At 40.4% G+C, this 26,560-nt stretch overlaps 1 protein-coding gene and 1 long non-coding RNA gene across 5 annotated transcripts; one reads left to right on the forward strand and one right to left on the reverse strand.

Annotated features, from left to right (window-relative positions):
- Positions 1 to 958: 958 nt before the first annotated feature.
- TRA2A (transformer 2 alpha homolog) lies at positions 959 to 20,021 on the forward strand. 4 transcript variants are annotated; one of them, XM_083578890.1, is made up of 9 exons: positions 968 to 1,201; positions 9,115 to 9,424; positions 9,695 to 9,828; positions 11,198 to 11,357; positions 13,319 to 13,507; positions 15,977 to 16,092; positions 16,576 to 16,695; positions 18,713 to 18,780; positions 19,189 to 20,021. In XM_083578890.1, exons 4-9 carry the CDS (start codon positions 11,325 to 11,327, stop codon positions 19,197 to 19,199), a joined length of 537 nt encoding a protein of 178 aa, XP_083435016.1. In that variant the 5' UTR covers positions 968 to 1,201; positions 9,115 to 9,424; positions 9,695 to 9,828; positions 11,198 to 11,324; the 3' UTR covers positions 19,200 to 20,021. The 4 variants fall into 4 exon arrangements, with proteins under 4 accessions (XP_083435015.1, XP_083435014.1, XP_083435016.1 ...); XM_083578891.1 differs by having other exon boundaries at positions 9,115 to 9,413; XM_083578889.1 differs by lacking the exon at positions 9,115 to 9,424 and having other exon boundaries at positions 959 to 1,201.
- On the reverse strand, positions 8,787 to 12,305 carry LOC310745898. The gene is made up of 2 exons (XR_014540440.1): positions 10,931 to 12,305; positions 8,787 to 10,874 (listed from the first exon to the last, which is right to left on the reverse strand). It is a non-coding gene; the product is annotated as an uncharacterized lncRNA (long non-coding RNA).
- Positions 20,022 to 26,560: the final 6,539 nt, after the last annotated feature.

The raw sequence follows: 26,560 nt of genomic DNA on the forward strand, positions 1-26,560 counted from the left end.
GCTTTTTTCAGGGTCCCGCAATTGGCTGGATCGACCGGTTGGATATCCCTGCTATACCTCATCCCATGACTTCACATCACATGGAAGTGAGCAGTTGAGGGCAAATATGGCTGGAACATCGTTACTGATTTATTATGACTTACAAAATTTATAAACAGCTTAATTGCAAAAAAAACACCCCCAAAATAAAAATCCCTAAAAGTGGATTACAAAAAATAAAAACAGTAAACTCAGGAAGAATTTACAACCCTACTTTAAAACATACTAAAGTTAAAATACTAAAACCGATTAAAATTACCTCAGCTTTCTAAGCATCTGGGTAGGCTTGTCTAAACAGGAATGTTTTGGGCAGGTACCTGCTTGATCTCAAGAGGCAGGGAGTTCCAAAGTGCAGCTGCTGCCACACTGTGCAACTGAGTTATTACAAAAGTGTATTATGTGGCACCTGTCATGCCCTTTAAAAAGAATGTTTGTTGTGGAGCTTAGAAGCTAAAGGGATCGCCGACAGTATCTATTGGTTTCCCAGCTACAGTGTATACAGAAGGAATGGACATCTGGAGATAATGTTGCGTGGGGATCCTGCACAAACTTACACAGGAGTTAGTCCAGCCTAGAGTCAATTGCCTTCGCTCCCAATGTAGATGCTGTGGAAATCCTAAAATATATAATACATCCTTTATTACAAGCCCTACAGGGAAAGACAGCAGGCAGGAGCCACATTCCATGTTCATATTCCTCCACAGATCCAGAGGAGAAGGAAGCCACGGCTTTGAACCCAGAAACAAAACAGCTGTTAACTATAGACCTAAAAAACGTCAGCCTAGCAACCGCCTAAACAGGAGGGGCTGCGTGGACTCCACTGCGCTTGCGCCACGCCTCCCGCCTCCCGCTTTGCTCTTGACGGCGGCGTCGCCTCCATTGTGGCCTATGGGGCGGGGCATTCGGTAGCTCCGCCCCCTCGCGCAGTGTCGGGCGCAGACCTTACGGAGCGAGGCGCCATTTTGCGCTGCTGCTGCTACTGCCGCTGCCGCCGCCTCCGCCGCCACAAGAGGGTAGCTGGTTGACTGAGGAGGCAGCCTCAGGAGAAGGTTGCGGCGCTCAAGCGCTCCTCGCCCGGGTTCCCGCTTGTTTCGTCCGCCTGCCGGGTTGGGAGGAAAACGCCGCCATGAGTGACGTGGAGGAGAACAACTTCGAGGGGAGGGTGAGTAGTGAGCGCTTCTCTGTCCAGGCCGAGGTGTCGGAGGCCTGGCCTGGCCCCGAGGGCACGAAGTCGCTCGAGACGGGGGGGAAACGGAGCCTCCCAGCCGGGCGCGGAGCGGGGCGGAGCCACCCGGAGGAGAGCGCCGTTGTTTCTCCAAAATGGTTTCCTTCGCCTGAGGTGGGGGCCGCGCTGACGCCCGCGGGGGCCGTTTTCACGGTTTCTGTTCCGGGCCTGGCTTTCCCGCCCTCCCATATTTGAACCGGGATCTTTAGTCTTAAAAAAACAAAACAAAACCCCCAAAAACACGACCCTGGGATTCCAGTTGTTACGCTCTCTCCTGATTCCTAGCCCACCCCCTTCCCAGTTTCTAGTTCTGAGCTCTGCTGTTATCGCTAGAACCCGATGAATCTCTATATATATTATGTTTAAACGTGCAAAACCAGCCCCGCTTTCTTCCTTTTCAAGGCCCCGACCGCCAAATCCTGAGCGAAGTTAGGATTTGTTTGGTAGGGAGGGATCTCGACGCCTCGTGTAGATCAGGAAATCCGGCGCGTGAGGACCGAGGCGATCTTCTTTCTTAGGCAGAAAAGGCTGTTTTCCCTCCGGCTCAATCTTTTCAGACCGAAGACCCACCTTTAGCCCACACATGCAATTGGGGACCTACTTCTTAATTATTTTTTTACTGATACATTGCTATGACGGTGGTTCTGTAGCGACCCAGCTTTAGGTCAGGGTTCCTACTCTGCGGTTGAAGGTCAGCGTCCTCCTAGGCAGCCTTCTTGTATCTCCAGTACGACTTCTAGTTTAAACAAGGAAAGCCAGAATCAATTTTTTGTTGTGTCTGGGGTGGCGGCAGACATTTTGCTCTGTTTAGGTTTGTTGTTAGTAACTCAACGGTTTGATCCAAAGCCCGCGCCTGTGCTTCACCCGCGCTGTTTTGTTATTTATTATTGTTATATATGTTTAGGAAATCCTTCGATTGACCCCTCGGAAGCTTTCTGAAGGAGAGGTGTGAATCCTCTCTCAAATGAATTGGAGGCATTATTTAGTAATGGCATTGGGATTCATGCCTGGGGAAAGTGCATTATCTTAGCTTGATTTATCAGGGTGTTTTATACTAGTGTTTATCTACCACTATACAGCAGCTTGAGAGACTCCCTTCCTTTCCCCTGCCCTCCAGTATAAAAAAGTATGAGGGAATTTCTTGATTCTGAAATACGTGTCTTTGGCACAGCTTGCAACTAACAATTTCCCACATAAATCTGAAAAGTAGCAATAGGGAGGTTTGGGTGAGTGTTGTAAGCCGAACAATTCCAGCCATTCTTGGGTGGAATACATTTATTTGACTCTTAGCAATTATGGTCAGACTGGGCTGGATGTGGGACTGGAACAGCATTAGTTACACTCGGTGAATGATCTGTACTTGGAGATGAACAGGGAGAAACTTTTTTTGGACCTCTCAGCACCTTTCAGGTCATTCCATTATTCAATTCCAGTTTGAACTTCTAGTCATAATGTCTGGGCTGTTGGTCAGAATGATTCCATGTTGTTTTTTAAATTGGCTAGATTCAGCATGAGGATATTTGGAAGACTCGCTTAGTGCTGTGGGGATAGGGCCTGCCATATCAATATGCTGATCACATCCATCTCTGTTCTCTTATGTAAGCATCCAGGAGTGACTCTATCAGTGTTGAACCAATGTATGGTGGCTAAGACAAAACAAAATGAAATTAGGCCAAAGAAGACATGGGATCACCCACTACCACCACCTAAGTCTTTGGCGGGGAGGGGGTAGTAAAGTAGCTGGACGCAGATTCACTGCACGACTAACTCTGCAGTACTGTACTGTCTACTATGCTATATTTAACACATTCACGCATGCGTGCATACAACATGTCTTAACAGGAAAAGCACACTATTTGTTTCCATATCCATTTTTTAACAAAGAGAGAATGCTAGTTCTGTTTTTTTGGAATGCTTTGTTTATGGATAAGCAGGTAGTGATGGTCCAGGAACACTTTTTACCAGCTCCACTTCTCCACTGCTCTGTTTTTAAAAGCAGGGGTGTCCACTTTTAGCCTGTAAACTTCTGTGCCCAATTCAGAGTTCCTGTGCTTGCCTTATCTTTCATGGTCTAGACCACCCTATCTAGAACCATTTATATCTATATGCAGGGCTAGCCTAATATATTTTGGTACCAGAGACAGATCCCCACCAGGGAAGAAGGGGTGAGGGAAAATCTACATCAGAAACAAGGTGAAGGGAGATTGACATGGGGATCTGCTACCCCAGTGAAGTTTGCCACATGAGGCAGTCATTTCACCTTGCCTCGGGTGGGCCAGCCTTGTCTATATGTACCCTAATTCCAGCTGTGGTGATTTGATCAAAGCATTCTGCGTATTCTCTCATTATATGAAGTGAAAAGTTGCCAGCTAGCACCCGAGCTTTCACATTAACTGGCCTGGAGCTCTAAAACCTGAGCGGTAGTATTTAATGCTGATTGAACATTCCAAGAAAATACCTTGCATTCTTTGTGCATTCAAATTTAGTTTTGAATGTGCACAAAATAAAATAACATGTTTAACCTGTGATGATGAGTGTGTGTTAAATATATAGAGCCACATAGTTAGCAGGGCAGAGTATCTGTGTTCAACTAGTTCACTACACTTAGAAGAGATCTGCACAATTTAAAGCAAACTGCTGCATCAAAAGTGGTGTTCTATTACAGAATGCTTTGTAGTCATTTGGGATACGTAGAGTGTATCTGTTTGGTTTTCAATGCTTTGGTGCTCAGTACTGATAATGGATTTGATGATAAAACACTTGGTGCTCAAAGGAAAATTTTAAATAGCTTGTAAATGAGCCCACAAATACTTTGCTATACCTGTGTTGGTGGTTCTTCTTCTTATTATTATTCTTAGCTTAACTCATTCCTTGCCTGCCTTCCTGGAGCCAGTTTTTATCATTCTATATCTGTATTAGAGTTGGGGCTTGGCTCAGGGCAATTTTGTATGTTAAATGCCCTAGTTCTGTACCAGAGCATGCTTGCTCTTATATTAGTAGTTTTTGTAGGAAAAGGCAGATGACTGAATACATTTGAGAAAGATAACTCACTGGGCTAGTGTTTCTCAGAGACAGCCAAAACAAAAACAAAACAAAAAACATGCCAACCTGACAATTACTTAAAGGCTTCAGTTGTAGAAGTGCATTTTGAAGCAGGACTAAACACTACTACTGTTTCCAATAAATACTTGACAACTTGAGACGTTCAAAGTTAATTCTATATTTTCTTAATCCTAAATAGTTGCATAAAGTATTGGGAAATTGCAGGTGATTGGATGTTTGATGCTTGGGGATTTAACAAAAAATTGGCAGTCCTATGGTTGGACCATACCTAAAAAACATAGATGCAGACATCTAATAATTTTTTAAAGGATTTTTGTCAGGCTGTATGTTGGATCTGTATTATAATTGCTTATGTTTATTGTAGTGTTCAAAAACACTGCCATGTAATGTCTGAACCCCTTTTAGATTCTAACATGGGAGCCTGTCTAGCAACCACACTCTTGGGCCTTGGAGGGCTGTTAACCCTAATCCTAGAAGTTTAGGCCTTTTTTCTGATTATTTAGTAATGAAAGCAGTGCCCTCCTTTATTGTTTCTAAACATTTCAAGGCTAAACATGAATGCTTAGAAGAAATTCTAGGGCTGAGTTCTCAGCTTTGGATGAAATTTAAGGGAACTATATTTCTAACCTGCACTGGTGTGTTTATCCTGTCCATGCTTTTAACATAACAAAGGCAAACAATTCAAGTGTTAGCTATATTACATTGGTGCTACTTCCAGTTATGCCTTTGAGCTATTGGGTTCTAAACATACATTCAGAAATGGACTAAGAATGTGTGTTCCATGTTGGAATGCTGATGTAAAGCAGCAGTGGGGAATCTTGGGCCCTGGGGGCCAAATCTGGCCCTCCAAACCTCTCTGTTTGGCCTCTAAGATTCACTTCCAGGCCTCACTCCTCATCATTTCTGCTTTTCACTATCCTTGAGTGTTTTTGCCTGGCTAAAATTTGTCCTTGAGCTTTGATAATCCTTTTGCTAGTCTGGATGGAAGATAGGGTTGTCTGAGAGAGTGTGTGGAAACAATCCCAGCATGTGGTCCTTGGAAGTTTTCGCTTTCCCGTGGCGGCAGGGACCAGTGCAGGGCCATGGGGAGCAGCCCATAGGGCAAGATGATGGGCAGTCAGCTGTCCTCCAAGCCAGGTTCAGCACAGCTGCTTGCAGTAGGAACCCCAGCCTGGCCTCAGAGAGGCGGAAAAATGTCTCCACAAAAGATAGTTGTCTTCTGCACTATAAAAACAGCATGGTATATTGGTTCCCCAAGGACCAGAGCAGATACCATGCTGTTTTTATAGTTACTAGGCTGCAGAATCTCACACTTTCATGAATTCTCCTGATCTCCTTTTCTATAGCTTAAGGCAGGTTTGGCCAACTCCCAGGAGACTGCGATCTATTCCCAGTCTAAAAAAACTGGCAGTGATCTACCCATTCAAAACTGGCAGTGATCTACCCATTGTCATTGAAGGGAGGAGCGTGCGTGGGGTGGGTTGATTGCCCAGAATTTTTTTTTAGGAGAGAAATGCCCAGAGTTGTTGGGGTTTTTGGGGGGAAGATTGCACAGAGTTTTTTTAGCTTTCCCCCAATAACTTTTTGTACACGATGAGGATCCCGTGATCTACCACTGGTTGGACATCCTTGACTTGGGTCTGAGTGATCTGTAGTTAGTACAAACTTTGGAGTGCTCTCAACTCTAGGGAACATGGGGTTCCTGAATTGGTGCTTTTTGAGGATACTGGAAGTACTTTCTGTGCAGACAGAATTGCCTGTGAACCAGATCATTGCCCTTCTTCACCGAGTGCCCCCTGAGCATACTGGTTTTATTTGGAGTTGATGGTATCTTAATTAGCTTTATTGAGCTTTTATTGCTAGCTGTAAAACTTCTATTTCTATAGCACTCTGGTGTAAAACTGCTTTACAATGCCAGTTCTATTCATCTTCTCTTATTCAACCTCTCAACAACCTTGTTAGGTTGAATGATGGTGAGCACAGAAATTATGTGGCTCATTAGGAATTTGGACCTAGGTCTTGGACTTGCCAGGGCATAGCAAACCCCACCCTCCCTGCACTAGGGTTTAGACTGGTAAAAAGATAACCCTGTTGTCATGAGGGGAAATGTAATTGAAGGTGATTTTTTTCAATTGATCACACCTTTTAATTGATTTACTCTTGCAACTCTTTAGGCCCATTTTAAAGTGCTTGAGAAACTTTATTGTCTTGTCTTGTCGAAGATATCAGCAGAATAAAATTAACTATTTTTAGATTCTTATTTGTATACATTTATCAATGTTATATAACAGTATCATTGTATTTGAAAGGGCTCATTTGACAAATCCTTTAAAAAAAAGTTTATTTTATTATTTATTTATTAAATTTGTATTCTGCCCTTCGTCCAAATATCTCTGGGTGGTTCATATATCCCACGCATCATATAATACAAAACTTAGTTGTTTATCTACAATATCAGTGGTACCTTCCATTCCGCTTTGTTTATGGCAGTCTTCAAAGTTGAATGGTTGTTTCTCACAAGACTCTTAAGGCTGCACACTCAGGAGTAAGTCTTATTGAATTTGGTGGTACTTGCTTCTGTGTCAATATGTATAGCATTGTCCTGTAGATTTGTTTATATTGGGTCCCAAACCATCCCAGTCATCACACACTAGATAAAGAATTTAGCTTTCTCCCACCTTCATATATACCTATTTACATTTTGAATATTAAGAGTCACAAATTTTGGTGGACCTAGTGATTATTTGTGGTTTTCCTGACCTCTTGTCTGAGTCCTCTGCACAGAGAGCTCTGGGAAAGAGTCTCAAGTTGTGATTGGATTGGGCAAGTAGCTGCCAGGAAGAGATCCATGGTTGCAGATGACGAAATGACCACCTCAAGATTCAGTCACGGCTCCCCTATGGTTGGGTGTAAGTTAAACATGTGAATAAATGCTAGTCTAAAGGGTTGATACCTTTGATTCTGCTCAGAAAGTTTGTCCTGCATTCTTGACACTTTTACGTTATGAACATAGTTATCTGAAGGCAACAGAAAGAAAGCTTAATCAACAGTAATTGGGATCTGACTATTAAGTCTTCTCTTAGCACCTTAATTTAGGCTGTTATCCTTTACTCACTTACCTGTGGATAATTTCTATTGAATTACTACTCCATGGGGCTTACTTTTGAGTAGGCATGCCTAAGATTGCCTTGCCAGTGTGAAACAATTTCATATATGAAAAAAATTATTATGAGTTGTATTTTTGCTGCCACCTTGTGAAAGTGTTAACCTGGCACTGCACAGTATACTCCTTCTTTACTAATTGATTCTTGTGGAAGTTTGCTGATGGGAAGTTTGGGTTAGAAACTTAGTCAATGAAGTGGGCTTTTTTATTTTTTATATGGGCAAGCATGAAAAATGAGGCACCCTGCCCCCCTTTCATATTTAATATTTTCTTTGGTTAAGCATTTTTCCACCATCAATTTCCCTGTCTTTCTTACCCATTCCTCCTAATGTTTTTTTAAAGAACATTGTCTTGTTTTGACAATTAGACACAGCTCCACAATATGGTATTTTGGTCAACTCGGGGAAAGTAATGGTGCTATTAAAATGTGCATGTTTAGACTACCACAAGTATGCAGATTCCCTTCTGAAAAATTCACTACTTCACTCTTCAATATGACATAAGTATGGGAAAACAGGTCTGAAATGAAATGATAAAATGGCATCTTTAATGAGAAACAAAACAGTAAGAACTATAAGACAAAATGACATTTGGCAAAATAAATGCAATAAGCAGTTTTCATTGGCTAAAAAGGGAATAAGCTAGACAGAGCAGTACAGATTGCTGTGCAAATGAGAAAAGGAGGGCACAGTTTTGATTTATCTTAATGTTCATGATACGTACAATGAAGATTCAAATTCAAATATGCAACATCTTTCCATAAAATTCTTGATCTGTTCTTTTAGTTTCCCTGTTTGCCCAGTCACCTCATTTGAGTGTGCTTATTCAAATATCTTATTTTCCTGTATTGCTTGTTTGATTCATCTGTTGTTCTGACAAGGAATACAGAATAACAGTCTCAGTTCTATAGGTAACTTCACATTGCAGCCACTACCAAAGTTGATTTAAGTTGTTACTGAAGAAGATCCTTAAATTGGCTTTGTTTCTTCCCTACTATGCACATATTTTGTAGGTTTTGGATAGAATGGTTAGGTTTAGGAAAAAATGTATTTTGGAATATTCAGATCATTGCCACATCTGTGGCCTGAATCCCAAGAACTGCAGCTAGTTGGACTTGGTACTTGTCTGTCATGAACACTGCTCCCCAAGCTGCATGTTAAACTTCTTGAAGCTGGGAGTTTAAAAGTTTGTGATGTGGCCTGGGGTGACGGGGAGCTGGGCATTATATTAGGCATGTCTAACTCCCTGTTTGCATCTAGTGTAGCTCTTTGAAATCTGGCCTATCAGTTTTGCTTGACATTTTTAACTTCAGGCAATCCTAGTATTTAAGGTAACACTGACGTCTGTGTGTATCATATGGAATTGAACAAGATTAAAGTTAGAAAAGGAGCAGGATAGATTTAGAACATTTGGGAAATGTTGCAAGGAAATCAGTGGACTCATTTTTAGAGCCTATATGATTACACCAGTTAAAAGATTTTTTTTTGAAAAAATGCTTTTATAAATTAGTTATTTGCACTTTACCTGCTGGCTATTCAATTTTGGTAGTTAAAAGTCTGAAACTCCAGCAGAGTTTTATAATCCCCACATGCTTAAATATACTAAATGTTCTTTTTCCATTAAGGTTAATGTTCGTGAAGAAATGGAAGAGTTTTTTCCAAGAATGTGGAAGATAAATCAAGATAAAAGAAGGCTAATGAAAAGTGTTAAAGATCAGAAAATTAAAATTGAATGGGGGAAAAAATTGAACAGAAGATTGGTCAGATAGAAGCACTTGAATATTTTTAAGGCTATAATGAATTGTTTGAATTGGGGAAGAATACACGAAGTATGAAAAATGAAAAACTCAATGAAGAATGAAGAAAAGTAGAAAGCAAGAGTGAAGTAGAATTAAAAGAATCTGGAAGAATGAATGGGTCCTAGGTTAAGTAAATGTATGGTTTATGTTCCAGTGTCTGTATGATCAAGTTGTAGATGAATTTGCATGATTACTTAGTTAATAGAGCATTGGTCATCCGGTTCGAGTAGGGAACTATTTGAGGAAATCACGCAAAGTTAACAGTGGGTTAAACAGAAGTTTGTCCTGGAGGGTATTGCCTAACCATTTGTTTTTCAGGCACAATCAATAAAATATAGTTACTTTAATATAAGAAGGTAGGCATTTGTGCAACCACTACCATTTGTAATACTGCTTTTTTTGTTAGGAGTCGCGCTCCCAGTCAAAATCTCCAGCTGGGAGTCCTGCTCGTGTAAAATCTGAGAGCAGGTCAGGATCGCGTAGCCCATCAAGAGCTTCTAAACATTCTGAGTCACGCTCTCGATCAAGATCAAAATCCAGGTATGTGTCTGCTGTTATACATTCTGTCTTTGCATAAAACTTACTTATTTTGGGCCTTCAAGGTATTGAGGGGTTTCATGGAAGAGATTTTGAGTTGTACTTTTAAAGAATATTTTATATGGATTATTTTAAAACGTCAGGCCTTGTTCTTTAGCAAGGTTGAACTGCTCCTCAGAGTAGCATAGAATTATAGGAAGCTCCCTTATACAGTAGACCACTTGTCCATCTCACTCAATACTGTGTACACTCACTGCTTGTCACTACCCAGAGCTTCAGACAGCCCTATCGGGAGATGCTGGGGCTTGAAACTGAACCTTTGGCATGTGAAGCTTTTCCTGTGCCATGCAGCTACAACCCTTCTCCACAGTGAGGTTGTTGTACCTCCTCATGGCCTAGTTGCAGCACCAACTACACTATGGAAGTGCTCTGAAAATTACCCTGATAGCTATAGGAGATATGAAATTTCTCCTTTTTGATGTCACAAGGCTTTGTGCCTCTAACTGGAGAACAGTTTGTAGATTACCATCACATAAGACAAAACAGATCCTAAAATGTAAAAAAAGCTATCTCCTTTCTGTCCCCAGTGACAGTGAAGCTTCCATAAACCGGCATTCCATACAATGGCTTGATTTTCACACAACAATAAATCACCTAAGAAATAAACCATGGCATCCTGTGAATGAGAAACATATGCACACACTGCACAACCACTCCTGGTTTGCTTCATTCTGCCTGGAACCAAGAGAAACAAATCACAAGGCTGGTTTTGTTCTCCTTTAGCTTCTACTCATGATTTAACTTGGTTCCACGACAGACCAAGCAAAACAGGAGTGATTGAGAAACATGTGACTTACCATGACATGTGAACCAGTTCTTTGTGGTGTTTTATATGTTCTGTGGTGAACTGCTACCTTACGAAATTGTTGTATTGAAACACCATTACATGGCTAGCAATTACTCAAGAAATTACCTGCACAAGTAGTTAATACAATAAAATGCAATGAAAGAAATAAAGAAGCAGTCAGTACAGTTAAATCATATACCATCTAGCACAGCACAATACAATTGCTACAAAATGCAGAAAAATAATTGAGTGGTCCACCAAGACCCTAAGCAATTTTCATGTGGTCCTTGTGGGGAGAAGTTTGGGAGCCCCTGGAACAGATAAATGTTGAAAATGTTATTTACATTTTACAAAATGTTTATTTTAAAATACTTGATATTTTAAAACTGTGCCAGAAACTTACTTTGATATGCTTTCAGAAGCATATATATAAAAAATAATACATGAATTTATGAAAACTTCAATATTTCTATGGTGCTTCACAGATGTTTTTTTCATATAACAAATAAAATGTATCATTTGAAGGTCCAGGTCAAGAAGGCATTCTCACAGGCGTTACACTCGCTCTAGATCCCATTCTCATAGAAGGCGATCACGAAGCAGATCATACACTCCAGAGTACCGGCGTCGAAGGAGCCGCAGTCACTCTCCAATGTCTAACCGAAGAAGGCACACTGGCAGCAGAGTATGTAGTGTAAGCTTGTAGGGAAATTATTTTAAATCTCACTATGAATATATGTATGAGAAAAGCTAATCCATTTAACTAATTTATTTTTGTTGATTAGGCATAACATCCACAGCTTGCAGGTTTCTGCGGTCAAGAATAAGAGGAGCCTTGGCATTTTCTGCTTGTCAGGTCTATTAGCGTTTACCCTAGCAACCAGCAGTATGAATACCCCACAGTACTTTCCCAAACAAGGAAGTGTAGGGGAGAGGAGCACCCTGATTTTCTCTTAAGGGGCGGGGGGTGCTGGTGGTGGAAAGAACTGGTGGCTTTATGGGAGGAGGCCCCCCCAAAAAAACAAACCCGAGAGGTGTGTAGTTCTTTACAAGAACAGACAATGTTGAAATCTAATAGCTTTCAAAAGATTTACAGTTGGGCGTGGGAAATGAGATTTAAATCCTTGCTGGTATGAAGATATTTGGGTAGACTAGATCAGCTGTCCCCAGCATGGTGTCTTGCAGATGTTTTGGACTACAACTCCTATCAGCCCCCACCAGCAGGAATCACAAATACAATTTATTCAGAAATTTTGCATCTATCCTGTGCCAGTTTAGGGAAAGTTATATGTCAGAGGCATATCATGATCAACAGTTGATTGACTTCAAGTGGTCAGGCAATCTCAGTGGTTATTTTTGGCCCCGCCTTCCCTTTTGAAATTGAGGCTTGGTGGAAGCAGCTGAAATTGGCAAAACCCCTCTGATAATTATGGGCATAGGACTCTGTCTTTGCCTCTATTCTGGTTTTGCTATGCCGCATCCCTTGTGGTAGGCTGGCAGGATACTCTGAGTTATTAAAATTTACATTAAAATTATTTATGTAAATATTGAGGCATTATGGGATGCAGGAGTCTTTGTAACTCACTCCCATTCCAAGCCACCATTTTGCCTGCTGGCTCTGGCAAAAAAAAAAGATCCTGCAAGCCAAAAGACAGGTGTTTCTATATTTCCTATACTGTATATAGAAATGATTATACATTTTAAAATTATGGAATTACAACATCTTAAGGCTCCATTTGTTAAACTGATCTGATTTTAGGAGTGGGAAAGGAACTTGAGATCCTTTCTACTCTCCTTGGAGAGTTTTGGAGCACATGTGCGGGTGGTACAAAGCAGGTAGGTTTCCATTGTATGGCTGATTAAATGTTCCCTCTTTTGCAATAAGACACTGAGGAAATTAACAAGACCTGTTTGGCTGCTTCAAGGAAGTTGTTCTTGAACAGAAAGGAGAATTGCAGGCAAATGTCTGAAACATGAAACCAGAATGCTATATCATTCCATCTGCCCATCACTAGATGGTAAATACATTTTTTAAGCTGTAAAAGACTAAACCATCATGACACAAACAGAATGCAGCATTTTGGTCAGATTTCAAAGAAGTAATTCTCTTGTTTGCAGCAAACATGCCCTTTGCATGTTGTGGGCTGCAGTTTCTATCATCCCTAAGCTTTGGTCATGCCGACTGGGGCTGATAGAAGTTGTAAGTTCAAAACATCTGGAGAACCCCATGTTGGCTACCCCTGCAATATAATCTTGTAGCCCAAAACATCTGGAGCGCACCATGTTGGCTACCCCTGCATCTTGCCATAACTGCATTAGAAACCCTCTAGCCAGTATATTGTCAAACCTCTGTAGGATTAGCTGCTCTGTAGTAAGTCCAGCCAGTTTGCTGTACTCTCTCTGCAGCCAATCTGCCCCTCCCCCTAGTCAGCATAATGAAGCGAGACCTTCTGAATCCTCTTTCATTATGAGAATTGGATCCAGTGGTGGAGTAGGCATAATAGATCTTCCTTTCCCTTCTTGTGTTACTCAGAATGTGCAGTTATCTAAAATACCTTGCTGCCTATGTCAGTGAAAGAATGAGTGAGTGTGCAACTGGCACTGTTCTAGACATGCTTTGATACTTGAATTTGGTTCATTTTTTAGGCTAATCCAGATCCTAATACATGCCTTGGCGTGTTTGGCCTCAGTTTGTATACTACTGAGAGGGATCTTCGTGAAGTCTTCTCTCGTTACGGACCTTTGAGCGGTGTCAATGTGGTTTATGATCAACGAACTGGACGATCAAGAGGATTTGCTTTTGTTTACTTTGAAAGAATAGATGATTCTAAAGAGGTAAATTTATTAAGTTGGGAAGGTTGCAAAGTTTACCAGTGATTATGGGGCTGTAGAGGTTTCCCCACAGAGTTGAGATTCCCTGGAGACTTCCAGGTCATTTGAGAGGCCTGGAGCAGTCACACAAGCCTTGGGGCCAAGGCAGAACATAAGCATATAATGAAAGGCAAATTCAGTGTGCGCACACACACACTCCCTCTTTTAAAAAAAGTTGTAATAGTACTGTATAAATCTGTGAATCAGCCACAGTTGTCCAGTGCAGACCTCCCTCCTGATTGCTATTAATAATCAAGACTAAATGAAGACTCTGAGAGTGTACACTCTGTGCCCACTTGTATGTAAATTCCCTCTTAACCACACTGTAGGGTTACACCTGATAAATGTAAACACTAACCAGGATTTCAAACTAGGCATTTGAAAAAACTGCATTTGAGAGAGGAGAACCATAATAAGCTTCTGAAAAATAAACTGGCATTAAAACTTAAATTTCAGTTTTTAGCTTCAGTAAATAAAGTAGTAATATAGTTTTAATCAAATCATGTGGCTGCTATAATGCATAATTTTGACTGAGAATGTTTCCTTGTGTTTACACAATCATATATAATATGAAATTTGATCTGCTGGTTACTGTAATTCTTAAATCTACTTGGTTGTGCCTCATTCATGAGGGGGAGCATGTACTTCAGGCTTTTAAAAAAACAACAGCTATGCTATGTCATTTGGGTCTGTTTGATTCCAGAGACTACGTTGATGATGTGTCAGTACTTATGTGAAGCTGTTTGATAAAAGTATGAAATTTGAATGGTAGTCTTTGTTGGTGTTCCTTTGCATAATAGCATTTTCCAAGTTGTCTTGGAGTAACTATATATTGGTATGACTAGTGCTATAATCTATGATGCTTTGATTCAGGAATTTCATTTGTTTTTGTAGTGTGGACCTTTTGGTGGGAGAAGATTCTTTAAAATAGTGTTTGCTGTGTTTCAGTGATAGAAAGAAATCACTAGGTGGCGATATAGTCCACATTTAATCACATTTGAAATACTGAATCAAAGTGTAGAATGTTCTAGTTTTTATTTTTAATTTCTTACAATGTAAACAGTAGCCATGTGGAACTTGATTTTCCCCTAGTTTAGGCCCTAAATTATGAATAAGCCTTTTTTCTAGGGCTGGAGTTAAACAGAAATCCAGTGCCAAGAATGTAATACAATAAAAAACCTGAAGTGAGTGTTCCGGTTTTTGAACATTCTTTTGGAAGCCGATTATCTGACAAGGCTTCTGCGGCTTCTGATTGGCTGAAGGAGCTTCCTGCAGCCAATCAGAAGCCACACTTGTGGTTTTCGGATTCTGTTAGACTTCCGAGGTACAACTGTAATGTTTAGGTTGGGTCAAAAGCTACCATTTTGTCCAAAGAAGGGGTTGCCTGCTCACAAAAAGGCATACTGTGGCATTCTTGAACAACTACAAGCATGACAGTTGCTGTAGAGCCTACCTGCTGTAGATAAACAAATTCTTTGCTAGTACTTCCATAAGCATTTGTGGAAAAGCAGTTCCATATATTTTCTCCAGTCCATATTAAGCAAAAAAAAGAAAAGGAAAAAAAAGAAATTTTTTTTTTGCATCAACAGACATGGAGTAGGTAGCAACCAAGAATCTCCACCACAACCATACACACAAAAGGGAGCAAGGGTCAAATCTTTTAACAGGATTTATGTAAATTTGCTTATGGATTATTAATAATAAAATAGGGGTAATATTTTTCTTTGATTGTATTTTAGTGTTTTTTTATTGTGAACTGCCCTGTGATCTTCAGATGACAGGTGGTATAGAAATTTAATAAAGCATCATTATATCATTGTAAATTATTGATGCTGTCTAATTTGCACGATTAAGAATAGAACTCAAAACTCACTGTTAATTGAGGCAAAGCATATAACATCCATGAGAGTGCATTGGAGATAGAGCCTGATGTGGAGTCAGATCCTTAATGCATTGTTTGAGTGAACTGCCGTGTGGTGAGTGAGTAATTAGGAAGTCGTATAGGCTGAACCTGCCATTTTACTAAGCTCTGCTGGAATAGGTCCTTGTAAGTGAGATGGTAGGAGACAGAAAGCATGAAATGGCAGCTGAACAGCAGCAGTAACCCAGCCATGTGCACCCTGCAGGAAGCCACACTAGTGTGCGGTCCCTTTGCTTCAAGGGAAATGGCTCCCTGTTTACCTTTTTTGGGAGCTTTAAAGGCAAAGTGTCAGGAGTGCATCAGCTTCTTAGCAGGGTGCTGGCTTTAAAAGGGATCCTATTTCACTAACTTTAATGCCCCAAGTCAGTGGAGACATTTTAATTCTCTCTGCTAGAGAAAAGACGGTCCACTGATTAGCAGGATACTAATAACTAAAGACAAGCTGATTTTGCTTAATGAGAATAAGCACTAATTTCTCATTACTGGAACTAAAGTATATGCCTTCTTTGCAGGCAATGGAACATGCAAATGGAATGGAGCTGGATGGCAGGAGAATCCGGGTGGATTATTCTATCACAAAGAGAGCACACACGCCCACCCCTGGAATCTACATGGGCAGGCCAACACAGTAAGGAGTTTTCCTGGCTTAATCAGAAGAACTGCATTTTAGAGTCTGTGATTCATAAGAAACTATGTTGTCAATAAATGCAATAGTTCTGTCTCTTCATAGGCTAATCTCTGTCTTACTCAAGAAATTCCTTTTGAAAATCCATTTGTTTCATGTTCTTTAAACTTACTATCATTATTTTCATGCCACCTCATAACTCACTATTGCTGAGTAGCATGCATTACAATGCACAGTGAACAATAATTACAAATACAATTAAAGGCAGACAGTTCTGGATAACTTTTTAAATGTGAACTCTGCCCATTGAATGGTCTAAAGAGCTATCTAATCCTGTAGCTTAAGCCAGTCCGTGGACCCGAGTAATACCTTGAATGGGAAATCCTGCGAGCTGCAAGTTTAAATGTTAAAAATGTAGTTTTTTTCTTGAAATAAGAGAAATCCTAATATTTTGCATAATGCATCTTGTCTTCCCTCCCAAAAAAGTAGTGGAGGTGGTGGCGGAGGAGGAGGAGGTGGAGGAGCTGGCCGTCGCCGTGATTCCTATTACGACAGAGGATATGACCGAGGCTATGACAGATACGAAGAATATGATTACCGTTACAGGTATGCATTCTGATTTAAATGAAAAGGCTCAGAGGAAATCTTTGTCACAAGCATGAACATTGCATAGGCATAGGCAGACACATGGGCAGGAGCTGGTTACAGAGTGAGGCTGTGGTATGCAAAGTTGGAGAAGAAGGTAAAAGAAGAAAGGGATCGTGTGGCCCACTGAGTGTGAGGGGAGAGTGAATGGGAAAGATGGGTTCTAAAGCAGGCATAGGCAAACTCCGGCCCTCCAGGTGTTTTTGGCCTACAACTCCCATCATCCCTAGCTAACAGGACCAGTCAGGGATTGTGGGAATTGTAGTCTCAAAACATCTGGAGGGCCGGAGTTTGCCTATGCCAGGTCTAAAGGGACAAGCAGACTGAGCAAGAAGAAAAGGAGAAGCCTTGGGTTGCTGTAGAGCCTTCTGGTCCCTGTGCTTCTTTGTCTTCTGGACACACATACCAGTCCCCCCCCCCTTTATTCCTATTTGGTTTGCTGGCAAAGTAGATGAAAGGTTTATGTTTCAAAAGTAGTAATAAACTAGGGAAAGGGATAAGAGTGGGTAGCTGTTTTAGGAAGAGGAAGTTAATGTGAAAGGAACACAGAAAAACGGATGAAATGTGGTTGGTTGGGATAAGAATAGGGCCAAAGTTAGGTGTGAAAGGAGTCTAGAAGAAATGATAAGAGATAAATGGAACTACTTTAAGATGCATGTGAATGGCAGAAGGGAAAATATTAAATGCTGCCTTCACTTAGCCTCCCCGCTTCAAGCAGAATTTGCTGGTCCAAAGTCATGTCAGTACTTGAGCTCCCTGCTGCAAGAAGATTGCTCTGGCATAGGACTGAGCTGTTTCTAAAGAAGCGTTAAATATCAATAGAAAATGTCTGTAATTGCCAGGTAATTGTGCTAATCTCTGGGTTCATCCATCCTCATTTAATTACTGGCTCCATCCTTCCACTACCATTTTGTGACTGGTCGGCCCCACTAATTTTAGCCCTTAAGTGGGCCCTAGGGGTAGAAATTTTGAGATAACTTTATAGTATTCAAAAATTCTGTTAGTTCATATAGTGATCTATAGTTTGTTTAGTGATTTATGGTTTGTTGCAAATAAGATTATTGCATCCATATAACTGCTTGCCAATTTGTTAAAGCACGTTTAGCCTGTTTTACAAACTCTGCAATAGTCTCAAAGCATATAACAATAAATATTTTGAAACGAAAGAATTAAAGCCAAATCAGCCAAGTAAAATAGCTTAAACATCTTAGAACCGAGAAAACAAAAAAATCCAGTACCTGATAAAACAGGGAATTAAAACTATTCCATATAAAAGCTAACCTATGGTCAACAGTTTACAGTATCAAGTTGTAATCATGTATGTGGTTTTTTTTACACCAGTCTAGTTACATCTTTCTGAAAATTAAACTTATCCAACATCTCTTCTAACCAGGGAGCTTGGATAGCAAGTTGTGTTTATGTAGTATTACAACTTAGTGTGCCATATGACGGTGTTGAAATGACTGGGTTGAGGAGGACTAGATTATCTTTGTAGTCCCTTTCAACTCCAGGTTTCTTTGGCACAAGAACTATTATTTGTTGCAGCTGCAGGAGCACATTTGAGGGTGAAAATAACATGCCCATATGAGTATGGCACTCAGAAATTAGACTGCCTTACATTTGGTCAGGTATAACAGTAGATACTTATGAGAGCTTGAAGATACAGACTTACGTGAAAAAGGTGTGTGTGTGTGTGTGTGTTCTTAATCTGTTAATGTCTTATGGTTTGTAAAAACAGTGTTTCCATAATAATCAGCACCTTAAATCCCTGTGGAATACTATTTAAAAATAGATGTCTTTAAAATATGTCCAATATGCTGTGGGAGAGAAAGAAACCATGCAAATGAAGCTTGGTTCTTCCATATGATGTGTATGCTGTACAAATCATTTGACAATATTTTTTAAACTCTTGAATAGTACATACGCCACATGTACTAGAGCCACTGCTAACAAATGTATTTGTATACTTTCTTCAAAGGAGGCGATCACCTTCACCTTACTATAGTCGTTACAGATCACGGTCAAGATCCCGTTCCTACAGCCCAAGTAAGTATAACAGCAGTCTCACCAGAGTGGTTACAGCAGAAGAAACATCAAATCAAAGCACTGCCAGGCTTCTCGCCGCCCCCCCCCCCCAATCCTTCCAATTTGCCTTATGGATATTCTCCAGTGATTAGACAGTAGCAAGGATGCCATCTTCAGAGCTCCTTTTCCGTCTGTGGCTCTCCCTCTCTGCTTGCAGACAGGGATCCACAAAATCCTATAGTGTGTGCAACACCTTCACAGGGACCATAGGATTGCAACCCTAAGTAAACCATTCGTATCTAGTAGAAGTTGTTTTTAGCAAAATGAAGTGTGACCAAAGGGGAATTCACTGATACTGGGTGGAAGGAGAAACAAATGAATATGGAATTATGAGCTGATGGTTACAGTGTTCTCTCTTCTTTCTTTCAGGGCGCTATTGAAGAAGAGAAGCTAGTCACAGTTGCAAATACAATTTTTAAACAGCAAGTTCCGAACTTCGCTTTCCCTATAGATCCCCTGCAGTTATCTGAAACCCTATTAAAAGGTCCTTGGTTCATTTAGAATATATGTATTTTCAGTTGAAATACCAGTTTTCCATCTCTTCTTATTGTAATACTCCAGGTGTAATTGTTGTAGCTTTATGTACTTAAATATCTTTAAGCGAAAACTAAATAGGAAACCCAAAGTGGTAATACGTTTTGTGAATTTTATTTTAAAGCAAGTGGATTTTTGTTGAACGTAATGGGGAAGGAAAACAGAAGTGTGTTAAAGCCCTGCATGTTGTGTTTCAGTAGAAATCTACTATTTTAATGAACTGTCCATCTTTCTGCCTATTACTTTTGAGGAAGAAAGTGTTGTTCTGTATCTTCAGTTATAGCCCAAGTCAGTGCATGCTCTTAAACCAGAGCATTTTCACTCATTTTCTCAATGCAGTGATTTAATAATAATAGAAAACATTGGAGGGAAGTCTTTGAAAAAAACAAAATTCTCGTATACTACAAATTTCACCTTGGCATGTGTTTAATATAATCACAGTGCTAATATGGATGACATTTGAAATTTGGTTAATATTAAATTGACTGGAAAACGTTCTTATGTTTGCCCCATAATCAGGACAGGCCTATTTTACTGGGCGTAGAAAATATTTGATCTGTTCTCAGCAGTTCTATATGGAAATAAAATTATGGTTAAGCAGGTTCTGTTTGGTACTATGGATTTCAAAACTATTATTTTGCTTCTCAGAATAAATTTAAATTCTACCAGTGCAGTGTTTCAGCATTTAATACAATTGGTTAGATATGCTAAGTTTCTTGCAAGGAATTAACAAGTAGTATTTCCTGAAATCTTGGTATTGGATCCAACCTAGGTTAGCTGCTCTTTAAGTCCCATCAATTTCACCCTTAGATTTAGAGTTGGGGTAGCGGTGTGCACAATAAAACATATGAGTCTGCTTCTGGAGAGAGATCCAACAGCATCTTCCCTAAAACTATGGACAATCTGAAGTCCAGACAATTTAGCACATGGAAAAAGAATTGAGGAATTAAGCTCTGGTGTATCACTCCCTGTATTAGTAAAGTGAGTGTGCAGATATATTGCCATTGCCCCATACACTGCAAGACGCTAAAAAAAGTCATGATGCCCACATCACTTTCTCCCGCCTCACTTTTTGGTTTGTCTTGCAAGAGTACCAAAATTCCAGGAAAGCTCAGTATTTAAAAACAGGCAAACATTTTCTTTTCCCTAGTTGTCCTTTCTGGGAGCAAACACCACTTTGTAGTACAACTAACTAATGGTCAACCATACTACAATACTGTGTGTAGCTTCTGAGTTGAGTAAACTTTTCAAATCTTGGTGTAAGGGATGAACTGGAAGGCACCCACCACAAAACTTTAAATTAAGAAACAAAACAAAACAGCATTAGAATGCATGATATTTACTTGGAAAACAAAGAGTAGCAAGTATGTACAACCCAAAGTTTCTATAATTAAGCATTGTTGGGCTTAAGCTTAAGTGCTTATACAATACATACTTGCATAACCTAAAGTAATACACATATCTGAGGCCAAGGAAGAAAAAAGTACTTCTTTCTTGACAGAAGTTTTGACTTCATCCTTTTGAGTCTCATACTGTGATGTGGAGATTTCCTTTCATTTGTACACACAAATTGCCTCCCTTTTTCCTCATTTACCAGCTCAAATGCGTACTGGTCTGTGCGGATAATGTTTGATGTGCAGAATGGTTTGGTATATAATTTCAAAGCATTCAATATATAAGACAAATGTTCCATATCCTGTCTCATCTGAAATTTACAGGCACTTGGAATGATTGAGAATCATCACCAATTTTAGGCATTTAGTTTGAACTCACAAGGGGCAAGCAGTCTGTCAAGCCCTACGCCCGCCCCCGGTTACACTGCATTGGCTGCAGAGTGTGCCTGGCTAATGTATGAGTGTCATTCATCTGAAAGGGGCTGCTGTACTCTCATATTGAGGATGGTAGACCCGATTGATGAGAGTTCCCATCCCTATACACACGGAAACTGCTTAACACCAATTACACATTAGCTGGGGCTCACCCAGTTCACTACCGCTTGTTCTTTTGCATGTTAAATGTGAATTCCTGAAGAGGAGTCATACTGCAAACTTATGAATTCTGGAAGAGTAGTGCTGTTAAGCCTGTTGCAACGGGTAATCTCATGCCACTATAAATTTAAGATGCTAAGCAACTTTGTTTCCCAAAAGCGATAATGTTAAGATTCCTATTTCCTAAAGTTTCTTTTTCATCCAAGTGCTCTCCTTTTGTGTGGTACTTAAAAAGCATGCATTGGGTTTATTTGTTCACATCACTAATCAATTTACATGTCCTTGTCCTCTTATATTTCTTCACTTTTATTTTAGATAGATAGGAAGGATTTTTAAATCCTGCCATTTTTGAACCTAAGATGCATTACTAGTGGTTTCACACTTACTCATACGATGTCATCTAAATATTATTTCAGGCGTAATTTGCATGGGAGTTGAATATATTTAGGTGTCCTGACACCAGAACTACTTGGGATCCATGTGGATGCATGCATGTGTTACAGGAAGAGATTCATTACTACAAAATACTGTGCATTTTATAGTAATCTGTGGTGGTGCTCATTGTGAATCAGTTTTACATCTATGTTAACGGAAGTTAAAACTAACTCTTACTGGGGGGAAATTAAGGGTGGATCTAGACACAGGTTAAAAACGCTATAAACAAGTCAGATCTCTTAGGTGAGATCTACAGCAAACCTTTTTAGAACTAAAATACCCAGCAGATGAAGTTAGACAACAGATCAACAGAGCCAGACAGATACCCAGAGAGAACTTGCTGCAAGACAGACCCAAAAAAGAAAATAACAGAACACCTCTAGTCATCACATACAGCTCCCAAGTCAAAACAGTACAACGCATCATCAGAGATCTACAACCTCTCCTGGACAATGACAGTTCTCTTTCTCAAGCTCTGGGAGGAAGACCTTTCATTGCCTACAGACAGCCACCCAATCTTAAACAACTCCTAACCCACAATAATACTACAACCAGACGTAACACGGACACTGGCACCAGAGCCTGCAATAAACCCAGATGCCAACTTTGCTGCCACATACACCCGGACAACACTATTACTGGCCCCAACAACATCACACATACCATCTCGGGACTATTTAATTGCTCATCGTCTAACATTGTATATGCCATCAAATGCCAACAGTGTCCCTCAGCTCTCTATATTGGACAAACAGGCCAAACCTTACGCCAAAGAATAAACGGACATAAATCGGACATCAAGAATCACAAGACAGAGAAACCAGTAGGAGAACACTTCAATCTCCCAGGACATTCTATACAAGATCTCAAAGTAGCTGTATTACTACAAAGGAATTTCAGAAATAGACTGGAAAGAGAAGCTGCTGAATTGCAACTCATTACCAAACTTAAAACCATGGAGAGACCTGGTCTGAACAAAGACATTGGATTCTTATCTCATTATACATGACAAAGCCATTTTTCACCTTCTCACCCCTTGCTTTTTCCTGTAAGACCTATTGCAGTCGTTAAGAGCCGTCAACAGGCTCATCTCAGCTATCTGCCAACCACCCATTCCCACCACCCTTCTGAGTAATACCCCTCCCCACCTTCTCACTATATAGAAGGATCTGGCAACTTCTGTTTCAGTGTATCTGACGAAGTGTGCATGCACACGAAAGCTCATACCAAGAACTAACTTAGTTGGTCTTTAAGGTGCTACTGGAAAGAAAAAATTTTTTTTGTTTTGACTATGGCAGACCAACACGGCTACCTTTCTGTAACTGGCACATTGGTTTAGGATGCATTGGTAACCTTCAATAAGGCCCAAACTAGATCTGGCACTAGTCATGTGGTCATCCCTAGCATGTAGGATTTTTAAAAAATCAAACTGCAGACATGGGTCTCTGATCCAGAGTAAGAGCACAGCATGGGTGGAAGGGGCCTTTAACTCTTCTCCCCCACCCACCCGCCAAATGCAATCCTGTTTCAAATCAACAGACCCAGTTGTGCGACCTCAGGGAGCTCCCCAATCCATTTGATCCTCAAAACCCTGCGAGGTGGTTGCTGGTTAGCTATTGATAGCCGCCTCCTACTTGCTCACATTCTAGCAGGTCCCATTAAATGTACTGAGGAATTCGGATTACACTTGGATCACTTTTGGTGTGGTGTCTGTCTCCCATTCCCTTTACACACAACCGTCCCTTTCACAAAATTACTGCTTCGGCAGAGGCAGCAGCCTGTAAGCCTGCATTGTAAGAGAGGCTGAATGTAGGAGCAGAGACTTGATGCAGCTATTTTATTAATCCAAATAAGTAGTGGTATTGATGAAAAACTGATAAAGATGTTGGAACCAAATCACTATGCTAAATGTGCCTGCATGTACAGGCTTTCAAGTTCTATGGAAGCCTTTTCATACAACTTTTAAAACTGTTCAAGCCATGGGTAAGCAAACTAAGGCCTGGAGCCGGATCAGGCCCAATCGCCTTCTCAATCCGGCCCGCGGACAGCATGTTTTTACATGTGTAGAATGTGTCCTTTTATTAAAAATGCATCTCTGGGTTATTTGTGGGGCATAGGAATTCATTCATCCCCCCCCAAAAAAATATATATAGTCCGCCCCCCCCCTAAAGTCTGAGGCACAGTGGACTGGCCCCCTGCTGAAATTTTGCTGACCCTGGTTTAAGCCTTTTGAGCTGTAAATGTTTATGTTTAACTGTATAAGCAGCTTACAGTGTAGATTGCTATTCTCAGACACAGCCTTAGGTGGCAGTATTTCTTAACAGTCAGCACTTTAGCTGCTGCAGCAAGGAAGCGGGTAAAGTACTTCTTCCTAGTAATGTGTTGGCAAACATCATTTGCCATTCCCCTATGGAGCAGGTTAAAGGAGAGGGATAAGGGCTCTCCGAAGCACCCTAGGGTACATCTCAGTTACATTATACATGTGGTGCCTGTAATTGCCTTAACAAGTGTACATCAATGGAGCTGAAATACAACTTTGAAATTGGTACTCGCTTCCTGAATGCAGAAGGAGCAATACTGGCTAATCTACACTGAAAAGTCTGGTGTGTCTTAAGAACATGGGAAGCCATACCAAGTCAGCACGCTGGTCCATCTAACTTAATATTGTATGCATTAACCAGCAGTGGCTCTCCAGTGTTTATTGGGTTTTCTGGGATCCTTTTGCATGCCAAGTTTTAGATCTGCTGCGGGGGGTTTTATGCTGTTTTTAATGTATGTGTTATTTATTATTGTGAGTTGCTTGGGTTACTTTTGTTTAATATGTTTAACCCTCCTTTAGAATAACTGAAATTCAATTGTCAGTGCTATGTTAGTTTGTGCTGTTTGATCTTAATCCAAGGACATTGCTGCAGAAAATTCAGGCAAAAGGGGTATTTCTGTTAGATGGAAAAAAGGAGAGGGATAGAAATAACAGTTGATTGTCCTTCGGCAGAAGAAGAATCAAGTCTTCTAAGAACTCCCCAGAAGGGTTTTCAGTACTTCCAATAAGCTAACTCTGATTCCAGCACTATATCCATTTAATGTGACACAGAATTTCTCAAATTTTCAAGAACAGGGACACCAACTTGCAGTTCGTCAGATATCTATGAACTTCTGTGTTTGTAAAATATGGAAGTTGCTTTGTGATTCTTCTTCTTTTGTCTGTTGTGTTTCTTTTAACCTGTCCTCCCAGTGACCTTGAAAGGTTGACCCTTCAGTCTTATGCTTGAGTTAATAATGTGTCATATCTTGTTGATAAGAACAATTTCTAGCCAACATATTGCATTATTTTATCCCATAGTTCTCCAGCTGCCTTGATTATATCAATTATTTTGCCTGTCTTGCTGTCTTCTCTTAACAATTATTGCTGGAAAATCCAGTACATGAAAAATGTTGATCTTTTATAGAAAACACCTGTATATGTGTGCCGTTCTGGTCACCGCACCTCAAAAAGGAAAATGCCAGCTGGATCTCCATGTAATTAGCTTCAGGATACACAATTGAGCTTAAGTCATTGATTTTTTAATAAGCTTTTTGGATGACTTGATTAGCAAAGGCGCTACCTAGCTTGAATTTTTCACATAACAGCACCTATTCTTCCTGTGCCATTTAACTTCATTTACCCCACCTCTGCACTGTTAGATGAAATGCTTAGTTCACATTGTGATCTTATTCAGAATCCTTGTGCCCAAACACACGGGAGTATTTGTTGGGCAGCGGGGCTGGCTCCAAAGAGGAATGGCTTGATTTTAAACACTTTCCACAGTTCTATTTTCTCTCTCTTTTGTGAGCTGTGTGAATCGTGTGATGGTGGTGGTAGTTTATTAAATTAGCAATAATTTATTATTTATACCCCGCCCATCTGGCTTGCTTTCCCCAGCCACTCTGGGCGGCTTTCAACAGAACATTAAAAACAGAATAGAAATTCAAACATTAAAAACTTCCCTAAACAGGTATATAAAGCTTATATACTAGCTTTATATGATACGCATGAACAAAGCTGCTTTTCAGAAAACCATTGCTTGCATTTTGTAGCCTTGTATACTGGAGACTCAAGAGTCACCTAGTAGCATACGTGTTAAGCTCCTTGATAGTGTATATCAGCAATTTACAGTAACAAACCATATTTTGATCCACTCCAGGGGAGCAGCAGCCCCGGAGCAACAGAGAGCCAAGGGCAGTTCAGCAACACGAGAAAGAGCAGAGCAATACATCGTGGTAATAAGGAAGCAGATAGTTCTTGGCCACAACCCAAGTGACAGCTAAAGCATCTCACTGGCATGATTTACATCAAAGCAGTTTTGAATGGGTAGCAAGCTGAAAACAGGTCTTTGGGGTTTTTTGCCTTGCAGACCTACTTTACACCCCAGACAACTCAGTCAGTAGAACAAGAGACTTAATCTCAAGTTTGTGGATTTGAGCCCCATGTTGGGCAAAAACATTCCTGCATTACAAGGGGTTGGGCTAGATGACCCTTGTGATCCCTTCCAATTGTACGATTCTTTTCATACCTGTACAGTATCTGAATACCAGCTCAGTGCATACACATCACCAGAGTTTTAAATTGCAAACTATAAAAGGGCATGCAGTACTCAACCTGTAAATAAAACTCAGTACAGGCAAGCCCTTTATCAACCACTGTTATCTCTAGAAAGGCTGTGTCATATGGTACACATTTCCTACTTGGAAAGCACTTTGCAGGGAGGGAAAGCATCTACCATGACACATGCTGATTATCGGATGCA

Source organism: Podarcis filfolensis (assembly GCF_964270895.1).
Source record: "Podarcis filfolensis genome assembly, chromosome: 12".
Lineage (NCBI taxonomy): Eukaryota > Metazoa > Chordata > Lepidosauria > Squamata > Lacertidae > Podarcis > Podarcis filfolensis.